This window comes from Muntiacus reevesi, chromosome 6 (genome assembly GCF_963930625.1).
Source record: "Muntiacus reevesi chromosome 6, mMunRee1.1, whole genome shotgun sequence".
In the NCBI taxonomy this organism is placed as follows: Eukaryota; Metazoa; Chordata; class Mammalia; order Artiodactyla; family Cervidae; genus Muntiacus; species Muntiacus reevesi.
This window is the reverse complement of record NC_089254.1, coordinates 93,835,650-93,854,184: the sequence shown is the minus strand read 5'-3', so window position 1 is coordinate 93,854,184 and position 18,535 is coordinate 93,835,650. Positions and strand designations below refer to the sequence as shown.

The 18,535-nt window shown below is 45.9% G+C and overlaps 1 protein-coding gene across 2 annotated transcripts in view; it reads left to right on the top strand.

Annotated features, from left to right (window-relative positions):
- The window catches only part of LOC136170600 (solute carrier family 23 member 1-like), a 56,869-nt gene extending 39,607 nt beyond the window's left edge, over positions 1 to 17,262 (top strand). For both annotated transcript variants that reach the window (XM_065938927.1, XM_065938928.1), the window contains 8 exons: positions 1,825 to 2,006; positions 3,681 to 3,801; positions 4,888 to 5,044; positions 5,705 to 5,958; positions 13,747 to 13,911; positions 14,293 to 14,401; positions 15,575 to 15,670; positions 17,018 to 17,262. In XM_065938927.1, coding sequence (XP_065794999.1) covers positions 1,825 to 2,006; positions 3,681 to 3,801; positions 4,888 to 5,044; positions 5,705 to 5,958; positions 13,747 to 13,911; positions 14,293 to 14,401; positions 15,575 to 15,670; positions 17,018 to 17,262 — 1,329 coding nt within the window. The remainder of the gene's footprint in view (positions 1 to 1,824; positions 2,007 to 3,680; positions 3,802 to 4,887; positions 5,045 to 5,704; positions 5,959 to 13,746; positions 13,912 to 14,292; positions 14,402 to 15,574; positions 15,671 to 17,017) is intronic.
- Positions 17,263 to 18,535: the final 1,273 nt, after the last annotated feature.

The window sequence follows — 18,535 nt, the reverse complement described above, 5'->3', positions numbered from 1 at the left end:
AAGAAAATGATGGTAGGGAAGAGATGGCAAGCTCAGGTTTCAACACGTTAGACCAATTTAAACTTCATCTTCTGGTATTATGGTAGTTTAAAAAATTGTATATACTTGTGTATGCTTATCTATAAGTGAAATGAATGACAACAATGATAAAATGGCTAGGTGGGAGAAATTAGGATTGTTTTGTAACTATAAGTTATTCATGCGACATATGAAGTAGTATAGTGTTATTTGAAAGTGGACTTGAGTTCACTGTAAATGTTTATTGCAAACTCTAGGGAAACCACTAAAGGGAAAACAATGGATAATAGTTATGGTAAGAAAGGAGAGAAAATGGAGTCATACAGAAATCTCAGTTAAAACCACCAAAGGCAGAAAAAGAGTAGAATACAAAAACAAAGAGTAGAAGACAAAAATAACAAATGAAGAACAAGGGCAACAAATAGAAAACAGTAATGGATAAGGTGGATATTAATCCAACTAGATCAATAACTACTTTGAACATCATTGCTCTAAAGGCACTGATTAAAAGACCAGAGATTGTCAGAGTGGATCAAAAAATAAGACCCCACCATATGTTGTCCAGATGAAACCTACTTTGATTTTTAAAAAATTTCATTGGAGTAGAGTCGATTTACAATGTTGTGTTAGTTTCAGATGTACAGCAAAGTGAATCAGTTAGACATATACATCCACTCCTTTTAGATTCTTTTCTCATATGTATAGACCATTACAGAGTACTGAGTCATGTTTCCCATGCTATGCAGCAGGTCTGTATTAGTTATCTGTTTTATATATAGTAATGTCATCCTCAGTCTTCTAATTTACACCTCCTCTCTTATCCCTTCATGACCATAACTTTGTTTGCTACATCTGTGACTCTATTTCTGTTTTGTAAATAAGTTCATTTGTACCCTTTTAAAAAACATCTACATATAAGTGATATCATATTATATTTGTCTTTCTCTAGAAACCTACTTTAAATATAAAGATACATGTAGATTAAAAGTAAATAGATGGAGAGGAATATACTATATTAACACTAATCAAAATAAAGCAGGAATCAGACTTCTTTCTTTTCTGGGAAATCAGACTTCAAAGCAAGGGATAAAAAAGAATGTATAACACCCAAATAAGTAAAGTAAAAACAGAGAAATAAACTTAATGAGTCCCATAGCTCAGCGGTTGGCAAACTACAGCCTATGAGCCAAATTTGGCCAGTTGCCTGTCTTCTGTTTGTTTTTTGAATGGCCCTCAAGCTAAAAATGGTTTTATAATTTAAATGGTTGGAAAAAAATCAAAGAAGAATAATATTTTATGACAAGTCCAAATTGTACAAAATACAAATTTCAGGGCCTGTCCGTGGAGTTTTATTAGAACATGGGCAAGCTCATTTGTTCCCATCTTGTCTGGAAAAGTTTTGACTGAGCCTGGACAGCCCACAGAAGCTCAACAATTCACTCTCTGTCCCCTTTGCCAGCCTCTGCGACGGAAAGTAGGAAAACAGAGAAAAGTAAAGACGGTCAATATACTACTGGGTAACACCAGTATTACAAGTCATCAGCATTATCACCATGATCAATAGATAATCTTGAAGTCTACTTTCTGAAAAACTTCACATAAGGTGAAAATGTCCAACAGACAGTTGGCAATAGAGGACTGGAGAGAGGAGTGAGGTCAGAGCTCGCCCTCCGTGGGTTCCTTTGGGGTCCGGCCTTGCCCCATGCCCTGCCTCTGACGGTACCGCCGATCCCGGTGGCCTGGGCAGGCCTGAGGCCCCGCCCCGCCGCGGGCTCTCAGTCGATGAACCCCACTCTTCCTTTTCAGCTGCAGGGAGCCGTTATGGTTGCCTCCTGTGTCCAGATGCTGGTGGGCTTCTCTGGCCTCATTGGCTTCCTCATGCGCTTCATTGGCCCCTTGACCATTGCTCCCACAATCTCCCTGGTGGCCCTGCCTCTCTTCGATTCTGCGGGCGACAACGCCGGGATCCACTGGGGGATTGCTGTCGCGTAAGTACCCTCTGGGGTGGGAGGGCCATTTGAGTTCCCTCTAGAGGAAGGTTACCCAGTATAAAGAGTGAGTCCTGGATATTGGCAAGCTCGGGTAGTTTACAAGCACTTTCATGAACATTTGTTGTTGTTAAGAGGCCAAGTCTTGTCCAACTCTTCAGTGACCCCATGGACTGCAATATGCCAGGCTTCCCTACCCATCGCCATCTCCTGGAGTTTGCCCAAGGTCATGTCCATTGAATAGATGATGCCATCCAACCATGTCATCCTTTGTTACCCTCTTCTCCTTCTGCTTGCAATCTTTCCCAGCGTCAGTCTTTTCTAATGAGTCAGCTGTTTGCATAAGGTTGCCAAAGTATTGAAGCTTCAGCTTCAACATCAGTCCTTCCAAAGAGTGTTCAGGGTTGATTTCCTTTAAGATTGACTGGTTTGATCTCCTTGCTTTCCAAGGTACTCTCAAGAATCTTCTCCAGCACCACAGTTCAAAAGCATCAATTCTTCAGCACTCTGCCTTCTTTATTGTCCAGCTCTCACACCCATATATGACTACTGGAAAGACCATAGTTTTGACTAGTTGGACCTTTGTCAGCAAAATGATGTCTTTGCTTTTTAACACACTGTCTAGTTTTGTCATAGCTCTCCTGCCAAGAAGCAATTATCTTCTGATTTCATGGCTGCTGTCACCATCTGAAGTGATTTTAGAGCCCAAGAAGAGGAAATCTGTCATTGCTTCCACATTTCCCCCTTCTATATGCCATGAAGTGATGGGACCAGATGCCATGATCTTAATTTTTTTAATATTGAGTTTTAAGCTGACTTTTTCACTCTCCTCTTTCATCCTTGTCAAGAGGCTCTCTAGTTCATGTACATTATAATACCTTAAAAAGCAGTGACATGGCTATTTAGAATGTATTATTACTATTTATTTGTTATTAATCCTCACAGACAATGAATTCACCACAGGCAGTGTATAAACATACTTAGTGCAGGGTTCACAGATGGCTGATGCTACCCATCCCTTGCCTCCTAGGTTTTCACTGAGCAAATATTTGTATACCTCCAGCTCCTGGGAAGGGTACAGAGACATGGCCCAGCTCTCAAGCATTTGGTTGTTTAGCAGAGGGTTAAGACTTGAGTCCAGGTACCTGTGACACCAGGAGAGAGTGTTGAGGGTCCCAGAGTGTCAAGCTTGTTCAGGGGGTGGGGCAGTGACAGCCAGCTTGTGGGGGATGGAGATGGTGGGGAAGAGTGTCAGGAAGACTTAGGAGTGGGGTGGAGAAGAGGCCCTCAACATTTAAACAGAGCTTTGGAGGAATTTGGCAACAACAGATGGATGTGTTCATTCACTCTGACCTCAAGGGCCTGCAGGACCACCTGGGAGAGAAGATGGTCTTTGGCTCCAGTCTGGATCTATGCAGCTTTCATGCTCATTTCTCAGGTCCCAAGGAATAGTAGTCCTCTGCCCACTCTTCCTCTTCAGCCACCTGCAGCCTCTGAAAGGGGCCTGCCCACCTGTTCCCAGCTGGCAGGATGCAGAGCAGGGCCTAGATGAGGGCCCTCCTAGCACAGTCCCTGCTCCCCAGACCCAGAAGCACATAGTGGCCCAGCTTCCTGGATCCTCACTCTGGATGAGCCCCAGCTCACCAGGTTGGGTGTGGTTTGTTTCTGTTTCAGGACCATCTTCCTCATCGTGCTGTTTTCTCAGTACCTGAAAAACATCGCAGTGCCCGTGCCTGTTTATGGACGAGAGAAGAAGTGTCACACCTCTAAGCTCTACCTGTTTCAGGTCTTCCCTGTAAGAAGCACTCCCCACCTGCCACCATCCTTAGCTGACTCACCTGGAGAGTGAGGAGCAGCCTCCTGCTCATTCAGATGGGCCTCAAGTCAAATGCTCTCCACCTGCAGTGGCCTCTACTCCTCGGCCTCCCCTAACTGCTCCTCCCCACTCTGCCCGTGGGTGGTGGGAGCATTGGCTTGATGCCCTGCAGCTCCTCCCTCAGTGCTTCTCTCCTGCAGGAGTGGAGAGCTTGCCCCAGGTTGCTACAGTGGTTGCCAGTGTGGGACAGCTTCCTCATGTTTGCCGGGACGTCCTCAGAACATGGCCCTGGGGGAGATAGCCAGGATCACCACCATGGGTGCAGAACGAAGGGCCAAGATGCTTAGGTTCTTTCTCAGTGGTTCCTGGGTGATTCAGATGGTGCCTCCTTTTTCAGAGCCTTCTCTGTTGAATTTGTTCCATTCTGTCAAGCAGGCACATTTGCCAACCCCATAAAGGTGTTTTCAGGTTTAATTCACCTATGAACGACATTCTGCATTGTAAAAAAGATACTTCCATATAGTGATCTCATTGATCCTTCCACAACCCTGTAGGCCAGTGGTTCAAAAGTTCAGTGTGCATAAGATTCACTTGGGAACATTGCTAAAAATACAGATGTCTGGGGTTCTACCACCAGAGATTAAAAATCAACATATCTGAGAACCCCACTTTAAGAAATCCTGCTTCAGGCTCAGCAGAGCAATGGCTGAAATTCCATTGTACAGATGAGCAAACTGAGGCTCAGGGAGTTTGAAGCAAGTCACGTGACCTGCAAACAGTAGAAAGGGAGTCAGCTTGCAGTCCTTCTGACCCAGGCCTTGTCTACTTTCCTAGACATTTCTGCCTCTACCTGACATAAGGTCTCCCTATGGTTTATTGTCTGTGTTCCTTTACTGAGTTACTCATCCACTGACACGGCAGATTTCTGTTGTCACTGGAAGAGTTCCTAACCCAACACTCATTTTGAAGAGCTTTCCTGAATTCTCTCCTTTGCCCAACCCTGCTGGGAGGTGTGGACAGGGGCAGGGAGTGGGGCCAGGTGTGAAGGGTACCTCCCTTCCGCAGGTACTGCTGGGGCTCTGCATCTCGTGGCTGCTCTGCTTCGTGCTCACAGTCACCGATGCCCTCCCGTCAGCGCCCACAGCCTACGGGTACCTGGCCCGCACTGACACCAGAGGCAACATCCTGAGCCAGGCTCCGTGGTTTCGCTTCCCTTACCCAGGTAATGAGAAGACTGGGCCCTTATTGCCTGGGACACATGCTTCTGGGGCTCAGGGCACCAGAGTGGGTGGTGAATAGAGCCGAGGGGGGTGGGTGGAGAATCTTCTTCAAGGGATCTGACAATACCCTGTGGGTGGGAAAAGCACAGAGGAACCCAACCTCTAGCCAGCATCTGGGTCTCCTCCTGGACTTGGTGGGTCCCACACAAGGGAGGCTCGAGACTGAAGGAGAACATTTCTGGGCTGGAGGTCAAGGCCATCTCTTAGGCCTCTTTTGGTCTCCTTTCCCTGCAGTTCTTGGCTCAGGTTGTGTGAATAAGCACGTTTCAGCGGTGGTAGGCAGGGGTGGCCTCATGGACTAGGGAGCTAGGGCCTCCCTGAGTAAGTATCTTGACTTCAGAATGCTTCAGGGCCTTCCTGGGAAAAGGCCGGGGTGCTGGTTCTTTGTGTGCCTGGGAGCTCAAGGTCAGGGCATCTGACCTACCCCCAGGGAGGCACAGGTAAGTGGGGTTCAAGACAAAGTCTCAGGACAGTTGTGGGGCTGGAAGACGTGTTGCCCAGTTTTTAAAGCCTTCCGGAGAATCCTCTCGGAAAGAAATTATTTGGGGGTCCAGTAACCTGTTGTCTTCTGGGTTAATATTCCCTCTGCATTGGATTTTCAGGACAGTGGGGGCTCCCCACCATCAGCCTGGCTGGGGTCTTTGGGATCATCGCAGGCGTAATCTCCTCAATGGTGGAGTCAATAGGCGATTATTATGCCTGTGCCCGCATGGTGGGGGCGCCACCCCCTCCGAAGCATGCCATCAACCGAGGCATCGGCATCGAGGGCCTGGGCTGCCTGCTGGCAGGGGCCTGGGGGACAGGGAACGGCACCACCTCCTACAGTGAGAATGTGGGCGCGCTAGGCATCACCAGGGTAAGGCTGCAGACAGAGGTCCATACGTGTGTGGGGGGGACGGGGGTGGGTGTGGGTGTGCAGGCTAAGGACCTGGATCTGTCATCCATGTCTTAGTTTCTTACTGCTGCTGCAACAAATTACCACAAACTTAATGGCTTTCAACAACCCAAATTTATTATCTTACCAATCTGGAGGTCAGAACTCTAACACAGGTCTCACAGGACTACAGTAAAGGTATTAGCAAGGCTACGTTTCCAGGGGAGAATCAATTGCCTTGCTTTTTTCATCATCTAGAGGCTCCCCACATCCTTGGTTGTGGCCCTTTTCCCCCATCTTAAAGCCAGCAACATTGCATCTCTCTGACCTTTCTTCCTTTGTCACGTCTCCCTTTGACTACACCTGGGAAAGATTATCTGTTTATGTGGGTATGTGTAATTAGATTGGGCCCACCTGGGTAATTCAGGATACTCTCTTCATCTCAAAATCCTTAAGTCCCTTTTGCCATGTGAATTTTGGGATCAGGATGTGGACATCTTTGAGGAGCCATCATTCTGCTTACTGTTCTTGACCTTCTTGGTTGTGGTCCCCTGTACCTGCATGTCCCAAGGGTACCTGTCACTCAGCGTGGCCTCTGTGATGTTCAGTCCATGCCCTGTTCTTACTTCTCCTCCTTGTAAAGCTTATCCCAGTGAATCTTTGTCATCTCTGTCCTGTACCCCTCACAGTGGATTCTGTTTTCTCCGGGTGCCTGTGGCCGTCTTATCCGCTTTTCTCCAAGCAGGACCACAGCTTGATCAATCATCTCTCACCTGAACGTGGTAGCATCCCTAACTGTCCCTTCCCAGAATCTTGCCCATCTCTCATCTAGCTGCCACGTGGCTGCCCAAGGATCTTCCTAGAATCCAATTAAATTAGTCCCTACTTAAAATCTCTTCGGGGGCTCCCATTTTCCACAGGAAAGCCCCCTAAGTTCAGCACAAATTCTTCAAGATGGTGCTTTCTAAGAAGACTTGAAACGAATAGTATTACGATGTTCCTTTCCTGTCTGCTTCAGTGCAGAGGTGCGGTGTTTCCCAGAACAAGTGAAGTCAGCTTTGGAGAATACAGAGCCTGCTATCCACTTCCCCTCCCTGCATTTTCTGATCACTCTCTCAGACCTATCCACCTCTGTATCTGCATGACCTTGGGGCCACAGTGGGAGCTAAAATGTGTGAGCAACAGCAGAGCCTAGAGCAAGTACCATGTGAATTGACACCATGGACTCTTGGATATTTTCCCAAAGTTTCCAAACCTTTAGTGCAAATGAAAGGAATGTTTTTCCATGTGAGGATCACTGACCCACACAGAAATATAACAAGAATGGGCTACATGAGTATAAAGCAGCAACTATTTTTCCTGCTAAAGGAAGCAGATATCATGCAGAACAGAAAATTATACTCAATAAATGGAACAAAAATTTTTTTAATATATCATTTCTGAACTAACTTTCACTCTTCTGAACTAAGGCTGTTTAGACTAGAGGGAAGGAGCAGGGCAGAAAGGTATGTGCTGCTGCTGCTGCTAAGTCACTTTAGTTGTGTCCGACTCTGTGCGACCCCATAGATGGCAGCCCACCAGGCTCCCGTCCCTGGGATTCTCCAGGTAAGAATACTGGTGTGGTTTGCCATTTCCTTCTCCAAGGCATGAAAGTGAAAAGTGAAAGTGAAGGCACTCAGTCGTTTCCAACTCTTAGCGACCCCATGGACCGCAGCCTACCAGGCTTCTCTGTCCATGGGATTGTCCAGGCAAGAGTACTAGAGTGGGTTGCCATTGCCTTCTCCGGAAAGGTACATGAGCAGGCTACAAATCCAGTTGTTGTTCAGTTGCTCAGTCATATCCTACCCTTTGCAATGCCATGGACTACAGCTCAGTTTGGTCACTCAGTCATATCCAAATCTTTGTGACCCCATGGACGACAGCACACCAGGCTTCCCAGTGTCCATCACCACTCCTGGAGCCTACCCAAACTCATGTCCGTCACGTCGGTGATGCCATCCAACCATCTCATCCTCTGTAGTCCTCTTCTCCTCCTGCCTTCAATCTTCCCCAGCACTGGGGTCTTTTCCAATGAGTTGGTTCTTTGTATCAGGTGTCAAAGTATTGGAGTTTCAGCTTCAGCATCAGTCCTTCCAATGAAGATTCAGGACTGATCTCCTTTAGGATGGACTGGTTGGATCTCCTTGCAGTCCAACAGACTCTCAAGAGTCTTCTCCAATGCCACAGTTCAAAAGCATCAATTCTTCAGCGCTCAGCTTTCTTTATAGCCCAACTCTCCCATCCACACATGACTACTGGAAAAACCATTGCTTTGACAAGATGGACCTTTGTTGTTAAAGTAATGTCTCTGCTTTTTAATGTGCTGTCTAAGTTGGTCATAGCTTCTCTTCCAAGGAGCAAGCATCTTTTAATTTCATGGCTGCAGCCACTATCTGCAGTGATTTTGGAGCCCCCCAAAATAAAGTCTCTCACTGTTTCCATTGTTTCCCCATCTATTTGCCATAAAGTGATGGGACTGGATGCCATGATTTTAGTTTTCCGAATGTTGAGTTTTAAGTCAACTTTTTCACTCTCCTCTTTCACTCTCACCAAGAAGCTTTTTAGCTCTTCCCTTTCGGCCGTAAGGGTGGTGTCATCTGCGTATCTGAGGTTATTAATATTTCCCCTGGCAATCTTGATTCCAGCTTGTGCTTCATCCAACCTGGCATTTCGCATGATATACTTTGCATATAAGTTAAACAAGCAGGGTGACAGTCGTTCAGTCATGTCCGATTCTTTGTGACCCTGGACTGCAGCATGCCAGGTTTCCCTGTCCTTCACCATCTCGCAGAACTTACTCAAACCCATGTCCATTTAGTCAGTGATGCCGTCCAACCCTCTCGTCCTCTGTCTTCAATCTTCATCTCCTCCTGTCTTCAGTCTTTCCCAGCATCAGGGTCTTTTCCAATGAGTCCGCTCTTTGCATCAGGTGGCCAAAGTATGGGAGCTTCAGCTTCAGTATCAACCCTTCTAATGAATATTCAGGGTTGATTTCCTCTAGGATTGGTTTGATCTCCTTGCAGTCCAAGGGACTCTCAAGAGTCTTCTCCAACACTACATTTCAAAAGCATCAGTTCTTTGGCGTTCAGCCTTCTTTATGATCCAGCTCTCACATCCACACATGACTACTGGAAAAACCATAGCTTTGGCTATAAAGACTTTTGTGGGCAAAATAATATCTCTGTTTTTTAATATGCTGTCTAGGTTGGTCATAGCTTTTCTTCCAAGTTGCAAGCATCTTTTAATTTCATGTCTGCAGTCACCATTTGCATTGATTTTGGAGTCCAAGAAAATAAAGTCTGTCATTGTTTCCATTGTTTCCCCATCTATTTGCCATGAAGTGTTGGGACCAGATACCATGATCTTCGTTTTTTGAATGTTAAGTTTTAAGCCAACTTTTTCTCTCTACTCTTTCACTTTCATCAAGAGGCTCTTTAATTCTTCTTTGCTTTCTGCAATAAGGTGGTGTCATCTGCATATCTGAGGTTATTGATAATTCTCTCGGCAATCTTGATTCCAGCTTTTGCTTCATCCAGCCCAGCATTTCGCATCATGTACTCTGCGTATAAGTTAAATAAGCAAGGTGACAATATACAGCCTTGAGGTACTCCTTTCCCAATTTGGAACCAGTCCATTCTTCTATGTCCGGTTCTAACTGCTACTTCTTGACCTGCATACAGGTTTCTCAGGAGGCAGGTAAGGTGGTCTAGTATTTCTGTATCTTTAAGAATTTTCCACAGTTTTTTGTGATCCACACAAAGGCTTTAGCATAGTCAGTGAAGCAGAAGTAGATGTTTTTCTGGAATTCTCTTGCTTTTTCTGTGATCCAGTGGATGTTGGCAACTTGATTTCTGGTTTCTCTGTCTTTTCTAAATCCAACTTGTGTATTTGGAAGTTCACAGTTCACATACTGTTGAAGCCTGGCTTGGAGAACTTTGAGCATTACTTTGTGTGTGTGTGAAATGAGTGCAATTTTGTGCAGTAGTTTGAACATTCTTTGGCATTGCCCTTCTTTGGGATTGGAATGAAAACTGACCTTTTCCAGTCCTGTGGCCACTGCTGAGTTTTCCAAATATTGGCATACTGAGTGTGGCACTATAACAGCATCATCTTTTAGGATTTGAAATCGCTCAGCTGGAATTCCTTCACCTCCACTAACTTTGTCTGCAGTGATGCTTCCTAAGGCCCACTTGACTTCACAGTCCAAGATGTCTGGCTCTAGATGAGCGATCACAGCATCATGGTTATCTGGACCATTGAGTTCTTTTTTGTATAGATGTGTGTATTCTTGCCACCTCTTCTTAATATCTTCTGTGTCTATCAGGTCCATACTGTCCTTTATTGTGCCCATCTTTGCATGAAATGTTCCCTTGATATCTCTAATTTTCTTGAAGAGATCTCTAGTCTTTCCCATTCTTTTGTTTTCCTCTATTTGCTTGCATTGTTCACTTAGGAAGGCTTTCTTATCTCTCCCTGTTATTCTTTGGAACTACGCATTCAGACGGGTATATCTTTCCTTTTCTCCTTTGCCTTTCACTAGTTCTTGGTTCTCTCCTAGTTGGTGGGGTGGGAAGTGGGGGACAGGTGGTAGCGTGGGGGGAGGAATTAGGTTGAAGGTCAGAGACCTCCCATCACTTCCCTAGGGTGTTGTAGCTTCCAACTCAGATGTCAATCCTGAGACCAAAAGAGGCCCAGGGTTGCATGGTAAATACTGTGGTGGTAGGATTTTGGATGACCTGCCATTTATGAGATCATCAGTATATCCAAAGGGCATTGGTTGAACCTGACAAGTTGATTTATTGTGCTTAGATTCATGCTTAGTTCCCATAGTTCATTGTTAGGGTTGTAAACAAAACAGAAGTTTCCTTTGGCGTGGTAAACTCTTTTTCTTTTGATAGGCAAGAAGTAGATTTATTAATACAGGATAATTTTAAGAGATGCAGCGGGCAGGCGAGGGAGTCCTGCTGATGTGGTAAATTCTTATCACATGTTTTCTTATGAAGTCAGTTAAATAAATTGTGCTCATGGGGTTCTCAAGGCAAGAATAGTGAAGTGGTTTGCCATTCCCTTCTCCAGTGGACCATGTTTTGTTGGGCCCTGTATAGCAGGGGCATGCCCTTCAGCCACTCCATGTAGCCAGAGGATGTGACTGTTGCCCTGGTTGTCCCACTGCTGGTCCTCACTGACCATATAAACCTTCATCAGCCACCTGTCAGTCAATGGGCACTGTGCTCTTAAGCTGGGAAGAAAAATAAGCAAAGGTAGAATCTACTACTTTATCACTGCACTTACGGACTTCAAGTTGTTGACATTGGAGTATCTTAAAATTTTTAAAAATTGTGGTAAAAGACACATAACATAAAATCTACCATCTTAATATTTTTGAAGTGTACAGTTCAGTACTATTAAGTGTATCCACAACGCTGTGCAACAGATCTTCACAGCTTTTTATTCCTACAAAATAAACTATCCTGGAGTATCTTTTTAACGTTTTTGTTTGTTTCTTTGGTTTTTTGCATTTTAGCTAGGCCACATGGCGTGTGGGATCTTCGTTCCAGGACGAGGGATGAAACTTGCACCCTGGGAAGCCCTGTCAAGCATTGCCCATGTATGCATGGACTTATTTGTGGGCTCTCAATTCTGTTCCCTTGGTGTATGTGTCTATTTTTATGCTAGAACCATACTGTTTTGATTACTATAGTTTTGTAGTATAGTTTGAAATCAGGAATTGAGATGGCTCCAGCTTTATTTTTCTTTTTCAGGATTGCTTTGGCTATTTGGTATCTTTTGTGCTTACATAAGCATTTTAGGGGGCTTCCCTGGTGGCTCAGATGGTAAAGAATCCCCCTGCAATGCAGGAGATCTAGGTTTGATCCCTGGGTTGGGAAGATCACCTGGAGAAGGGAATGGCTATCCACTCCAGTAGTCTTGCCTGGAGAATTCCATGGATAGAGGATGCCGGTGGGCTACAGTCCATGGGGTTGCAAAGAGTTGGACACAACTGAACAACTGACACTATACTACTATATATAAGCATTTAGGATTTTTTTTCTATTCCTGTAAAAATGCTGTTGGAAATTTGATAGGGATTGCAATGAATCTGTAGATGACTTCAGTAATATAGACATTTAATAATACTAATTCTTCAAGTCATGACATAATATACCTTTGCATTTATTTGTGTCTTCTTCAATTTCTTTCATCAAAGTCCTATAGTTTTCACCTCCTTCTTTAAATTCATTCTTAAATATTTTATTGTTTTTGATGCTATTATAAATGGGTATGCTTTCTTTCTTTTTCAGATGTTTTATTATTAGTGTAGAAAAATGTGACATTTCTGTATGTTGATTTTCTATCCTGTAACTCTACTGAATTCACTGATTAGTTCTAACAATTTCTTAGTGGAGTCTTTAGGATTTTCTACATATGAGATCATATCATCTGCAAATAAAGATAATTTTACTTCTACTTTTTTTATTTGGATGCCTTTTATTTCTTTATGTTACCTGGTTCCTATGGCTGTGACTTCCAGTAATATGTTGAATAGGAGTGGTGAGAGTTGTCACCCTAGTCTTGTTTCTGATTTGATCTTAGAAGAAAAGTTTCCCACCTTTCAGCACTGAGTATGATGTTAGTTGTGGGCTTTTTATATATGCCTTTAGGTACATTCTTTCTATATTTGATTTGTTGAAAATTTTTTTTTTAATCAAGAAAGGATGTTCAATTTTGTCTAGTGCTTTTTCTGCATCTATTGAGATGATCATATATTTTTATCTTTCATTCTATTAATGTGGTATATCACATTTATTGATTTGCATATGTCGAGACATCCTTGCATCCCAGAGATAAATCCCATTTGATCATGGTGTATGATCCTTTTAATATGCTGTTAAATTTGGTTTGCTAATATTTTGTTGATAGTTTTTGTATCTATATTCATCAAGGATATTGGCCTGTACAGTTGACCCTTGAACAATATGGGAAATGGGGTGGGATTAGGTGCACCAACCCTCCTCACAGTCAAAAATCCTTGTATAACTTATAGTTGGATCTTTGTGCATGTGGCCCCTCCATATCCGTGGGTCCATCATATCTGTGGTTCCACATTCACGGAGTCAGCCTACCATGGATTATTTGGTGCCGCAGTATTTACTGTTGAAAAACATCTGCATGTACAGGAACCCACAGGGTTCAGAATCATTGCTCAAGAGTCACCTGTACTGTCTCTGCTTGTAGTGTCCTTATCTGGCTTTGGTAATGCCAGGGTCCTGCTGGCCTCCTAAAACGAGCTTGTGAAGTATTACTAATTCCACCTGATAAATTTGGAGGCTGATATTTGGAGAGGTTAGATAACATGCATAAAGTCACACAACTAGTTAGAGGCAGAGTTGGAACTGGCTCTCAAACCCCATTCTTAAGCATCGGGCCACTCCTTCCCAAAAGAGACTTCATGCCACTTCTTTGCAAAAAGCTGCCCAGAGAAGGAGCACTGGAGTCAGGACTTGAAGATAGGTATGAGAGCAGCAGAGAGGAGCGGTGAGGACAGAGGCCGGGACCCAAGGCCACGCCCTCATCCTTTCCCTAGCCCCTGTGGGAGTAGAGGGGGATCCTCCTGCGGGTCCCCTAGAGCTGTTGTTTGCAATTCCCCAGGAAGAGGGCAGAGGTCTCCAGGGCATATGTCCTGGCTGGAGCTCAGCCACCATCTGTACCCCTTTCCCCTGAGTGCTGCAGGTAGGAAGCAGGATGGTGATTGTCGTCGCGGGCTGTGTGCTGCTCCTGATGGGCATATTTGGGAAGATCGGGGCTGCATTTGCCACCATCCCAACACCCGTGATCGGAGGCATGTTCCTGGTGATGTTCGGGGTCATCACTGCCGTGGGGATTTCCAATCTCCAGGTGAGGCGAGGCACCCTTAGAAAAGCAGCAGCGTTGCATCTCCTGAGAGGATCCCACGGGGATGGAGATGAATGGAACAGGGCGGGGACAAGGGAGGAGAAGGGAATCCTTTAGTCCCAGCAAATGCACCGGCCCCAAATGGAAGGAAGGAGTAACCAGAAACATCCAAACTTCTGAAAAACAAAATTGCATCTGTTTGGATTGGATTATCCAAACCACTCAGCTCCCAGGGTCAAGGGGGAGTTGGGGCTTGACTGAGAGCCTGTGCCCTCAGAATCCAACGTCCCCCTCCCACCTCCATGATGGGTGAGCAGGGGGCACTTTGGAGGGGTGCTTGGTGTTCAGTACAGGTGCTGATGGCTCCGGGCCCCTCTCCTGCAGCACGTGGACTTGAACTCATCCAGAAACCTCTTCATCTTCGGCTTCTCCATCTTCTGTGGGCTTGCCATTCCCAACTGGGTGAACAAGAACCCAGAGAGGCTCCACACAGGTGATTCTCCATCCTCTAGACTGTGACCATTCCAGGAGCAGAGCCGGGGGGGGGGCCCTTGGTCCCCGGGAATTCCTGTCACTTCTTTTAAATTAACTATAGTCACCATGTTGTACATCGCCATTACTTACTTCCAGTTTTGTTGAGATATAACTGGCATACATCACTGTATGAGTTTCAGGTATACAGCATAAAGTTTTGATGCACATACGTTGTGAAATGATGACCATAATCAGTCTAGTTAACACCCACCATCTCATATAGATACAAGAAAAAGAAGTGGGGAAAAAAGGAAAAAAATTCTCCCCTTGTAATGAGAACTCTTAGGGTGTATTCTGTTAACAACTGTATGGTTAACATACAGCAGAGTTAACCATAGTTTTCATGTTGTACATTGCACCCCTCATACTTACTTATCTCATAACCGGAGTGTGTACCTTTGGATCACCCTCCTCCAGCACCTCCTTTTCCCACTTCCCGCCTCTGGTAACCGCAAATCTGATCTCTTTTTCTATGAGTTTTTATTTTTTTTAAAAGAGTCTACATATAGTAAGTGAGATCATACGTATTTGTTTTTCTCTCTCTGATTATTTCACAGCATAATGCCCTCAAGGTCCATCCATGTTGTGCAAATAGCGACATTTCATTCTTTTCTTATGGCTGGATAATATCCATTTTAAATATACACCACATTTTCCTTAGTTGCTCATCCACTGATGAACACTCAGGTTGTTTCCATATCTTGGCTGTTGTAAATAATGCTACTATGAATGTGGCTGTGCATGTATCTTTTTGAGTTGGTGTTTTCATTTTCTTTGAATAAATACCCAGAAGTGGAATTGCTGGGTCATATGGTAGTTCTATTTTAAAATTTTTAAGGAATGTCCATGCTTTTTTCCATATGGCTGCACTAATTTACAGTCCCATCAATGATGTGTAAGGGTTTCTATTTTTCCACATCTTTGCCAGCACTTCTCAGTTCTTTTTGGTAAAAGCCATCCTCACATGTGTGAGAAGGTATGTCACTGTGGTTTTGATTTGCATTTCCCTGATATCTGTGATGTTGAACACCTTTCATGAACCTGTCGGTCAACTGGACATCTTCTTTGGGAAAATCTCTGTTAAGATCCTTGGCCCACTTTTTAATTCCTGTCACTTTTGTCTCCACTCTAGGGATTCTCCAGCTGGACCAAGTCATCCAGGTGCTGCTGACCACAGGCATGTTTGTTGGTGGATTTCTGGGATTTCTGTTGGACAACACCATCCCTGGTAGGACTCGTCTTTGCTCTGAAAACTGGCAGTTCAGGAACCCTGAGTGGGTCCAGAGTCTGGGTGGGGTGATTTAAAGTCCCTGTCTACAAATATAGTCACATTCTAAGGAATGTGAGGAAGGAAGTTAGGGCTTCAACATATGATTTGGGGGGTGGGTGGGTGAGCACAATTCAGCCCATAAAAGGACCCTAAGGTGGGAAATATACTAGAAGCAAAGCTCAAAAGGCACAGCCCCAGCTCTCTTAGAGCCTGCAGTCTAGTTGGGGAGGGAGAGAACACATGTATATATTCATATTCCAACACAAGCCATAGCTGGTATGCTGTGTTCCGGGTGCTCTGTACTGAGCATGCAGAGAGCAGCAGGACCTGCCCTGCCTTCTGGAGCCTCACAGGCTTGTCGGAAAGGGAGACACAACCACAGACCATTACCATACAGGGCCCTGAGTGTGATGAGGAGCACATCAAATGCATCAGTGCTGAAGATGTGTCAGGGGAAGGGTGCAGAGTTGTCCTCACATGTGGTTCTCTGTGCTCCCTTCTTGGTCCTCCTACAGTTTCTTGAAAGGGCCTCTGTAATAACTCCTGCTTCATGATATGCTGTTTTCCATGTTTCTTCTCTCCACCAAATGTAAAATACATCTGCATTCCAGAAACTGAAACATAGAAAGGTCCGCCCCAGAAGATGAGGAAAGGACAGTGGTTCACAGAAGGTCACACCCCAGAACTCAGAAAATGCCTGGTGATGAGCTGAGCTGTTGTTCAGTCAGGCAGTCGTGTCTGACTCTTTGTGACCACATGGACTGAAGCATGCCAGGCTTCCTTGTCCATCACCATCTCCCGGAGCTTGCTCAAACTCATATCCATCGAGTCAGTGATGCCATCCAACCATCTTATCCTCTGTTGTCCCCTTCTCCTCCTGCCTTCAACCTTTCCCAGCATCAGGGTCTTTTCCAGTGAGTCAGCTCTTCACATCAGATGGTCAAAGTATTGGAGCTTTAGCTTCAGCTTCAGTCCTTCTAATGAATATTCAGGTTGATTTCCTTTAGGATGGACTGGTTTGATCTTGCAGTCCAAGGGACTCTCAAGAGTCTTCTCCAGCACCGTAGCTCAAAAGCATCAATTCTTTGGCTCTGAAGCCTTCTTTATGGTCCAACTCTCACATCCATTGAGTTGAGTTGGACGGAGTTGAGCTGAGCTGATTCTTGGGATGGGCTGGGAGGAGGAGGAGGAGGAGCTGCTGGCAGGACCAGGGCACTGCGAACTGGCCTCTCCAGAGGCTCCTCCTGCCCAGGTCCGCTAGCTCCCTTGGGGCCCAATCCTGACCCCGCTGCTGTCTCCTATTAGGAAGTCTGGAGGAGAGAGGCCTCCTGGCATGGAATCAAGTCCAGGAGGAGTCTGAGGAGACTGCGAAGGCCTTGGAGGTCTACGGCCTCCCCTGGGGGATTGGCACCAGGTTCTGCGTGTCCTCCTGTGCCCGGTACCTCCCCTTCTGGCCCGGGGAAGGCGAGGTGGGAGTGAGCCGGCTCTCGCTCTGCCCCCGGGACACCTCAGGAGAGTGGCCGGAGAGCGCCGTGGACACCCGCATGTGAGAGGGCCCTGAATGCACCGTCCCCACCGTGTGCTCCTCCGCCCACCCACGCATGGGAGGTACCCTGTCATCCTGAGCACCTGTGCACCCTACACTTGGTGGCAGAGTTAGACAAGTGTTAGATTAAGGCCAGGGCAAGCGTGCTGTGATCCCGTCAGTGAGTCAGTGAGGTCTGGCCTCAAGCTACATCCTTACCCTGTGCTCCAGCCTCCCGTCTCCAGTGTAAACCAGTGCAGCCCGTTGTCCACACAGAAAGCCTCTAGGCAGTATTTTGATGCATTGGGAGGCAGAGGCTTTGGGTGGGGCAGGGGACAGAGATGGGGCTGTTAGCTGAAAGGTGACAGTAAGATTTCTCTTCCTCCGCAAAGAAGTATGAGGCCTGCTGACCCCTCCCATCCAGGTTCCTCCCAGTCAGGCCCCTCCCCTCCAGGCCCCTGCCATTGGTAAATGCTGCGCTTGTGCTAAGTCACTTCAGTCGTGGCCGACTCTGCAAGCCTTTGGACATTAGACCACCAGGCTCCTCTGTCCATGGGACTCTCCAGGCAAGAATACCGGAGTGGGTTGCCATTTCCTCCTCCAGGGAATCTTGGCAACCCAGGGATGGAACCCGCCTCTCTTACCTCTCCTGCATTGGCAGGCAGGTTCTTTACCACAAGTGCCAGTTGGGAAGCCCCTGTAAACACTGAAGGGTCTGCAAAGCTACAGTCCCTACATATCCCCAGTGCTAGTCCTTGGAGTCAGATTGTGCATCACAGGATGGTATGGTGAGGCAGGGGACACTGGGGGTGTGGAGTCAGATGGCACCAGGTTTGGACCCTAAGACTTAACCTGCACTTCAGGTTCTCATGGGGGCATGAAACAGCCAAAGCCTCTGAAAGGCCATCAGTGGAGTGGAGCCACTGTTGTCGTGATTTACAAACTCTACAGAGCCAGGTGAGCCTGTTCTCTCTGCATCCTCAACGGATTAGGCAGGATTCTCTAGCAAAACGGAGCCAACAGGGTGTGTGTGTACATACATGTATATACACATATATACATACATGTCTACAGAGAGACATATATATGTGTACACACACACACACACACACACACACATACACATGGGGAAGGCAGATGGAGAGATTGACTTCAGGATTGGGCTCAGGTGATTGTGGAGGCTGGCAAGTCTGAAGCCTGCAGAGCGGGCCATCAGGCTGGGATGAGTTGCAGCTGGAACCTGAAGGCAGTCACTGGAAGAATTCCCTCTTCCTGAGGGAGGTTAGGGCTTCTCTGAT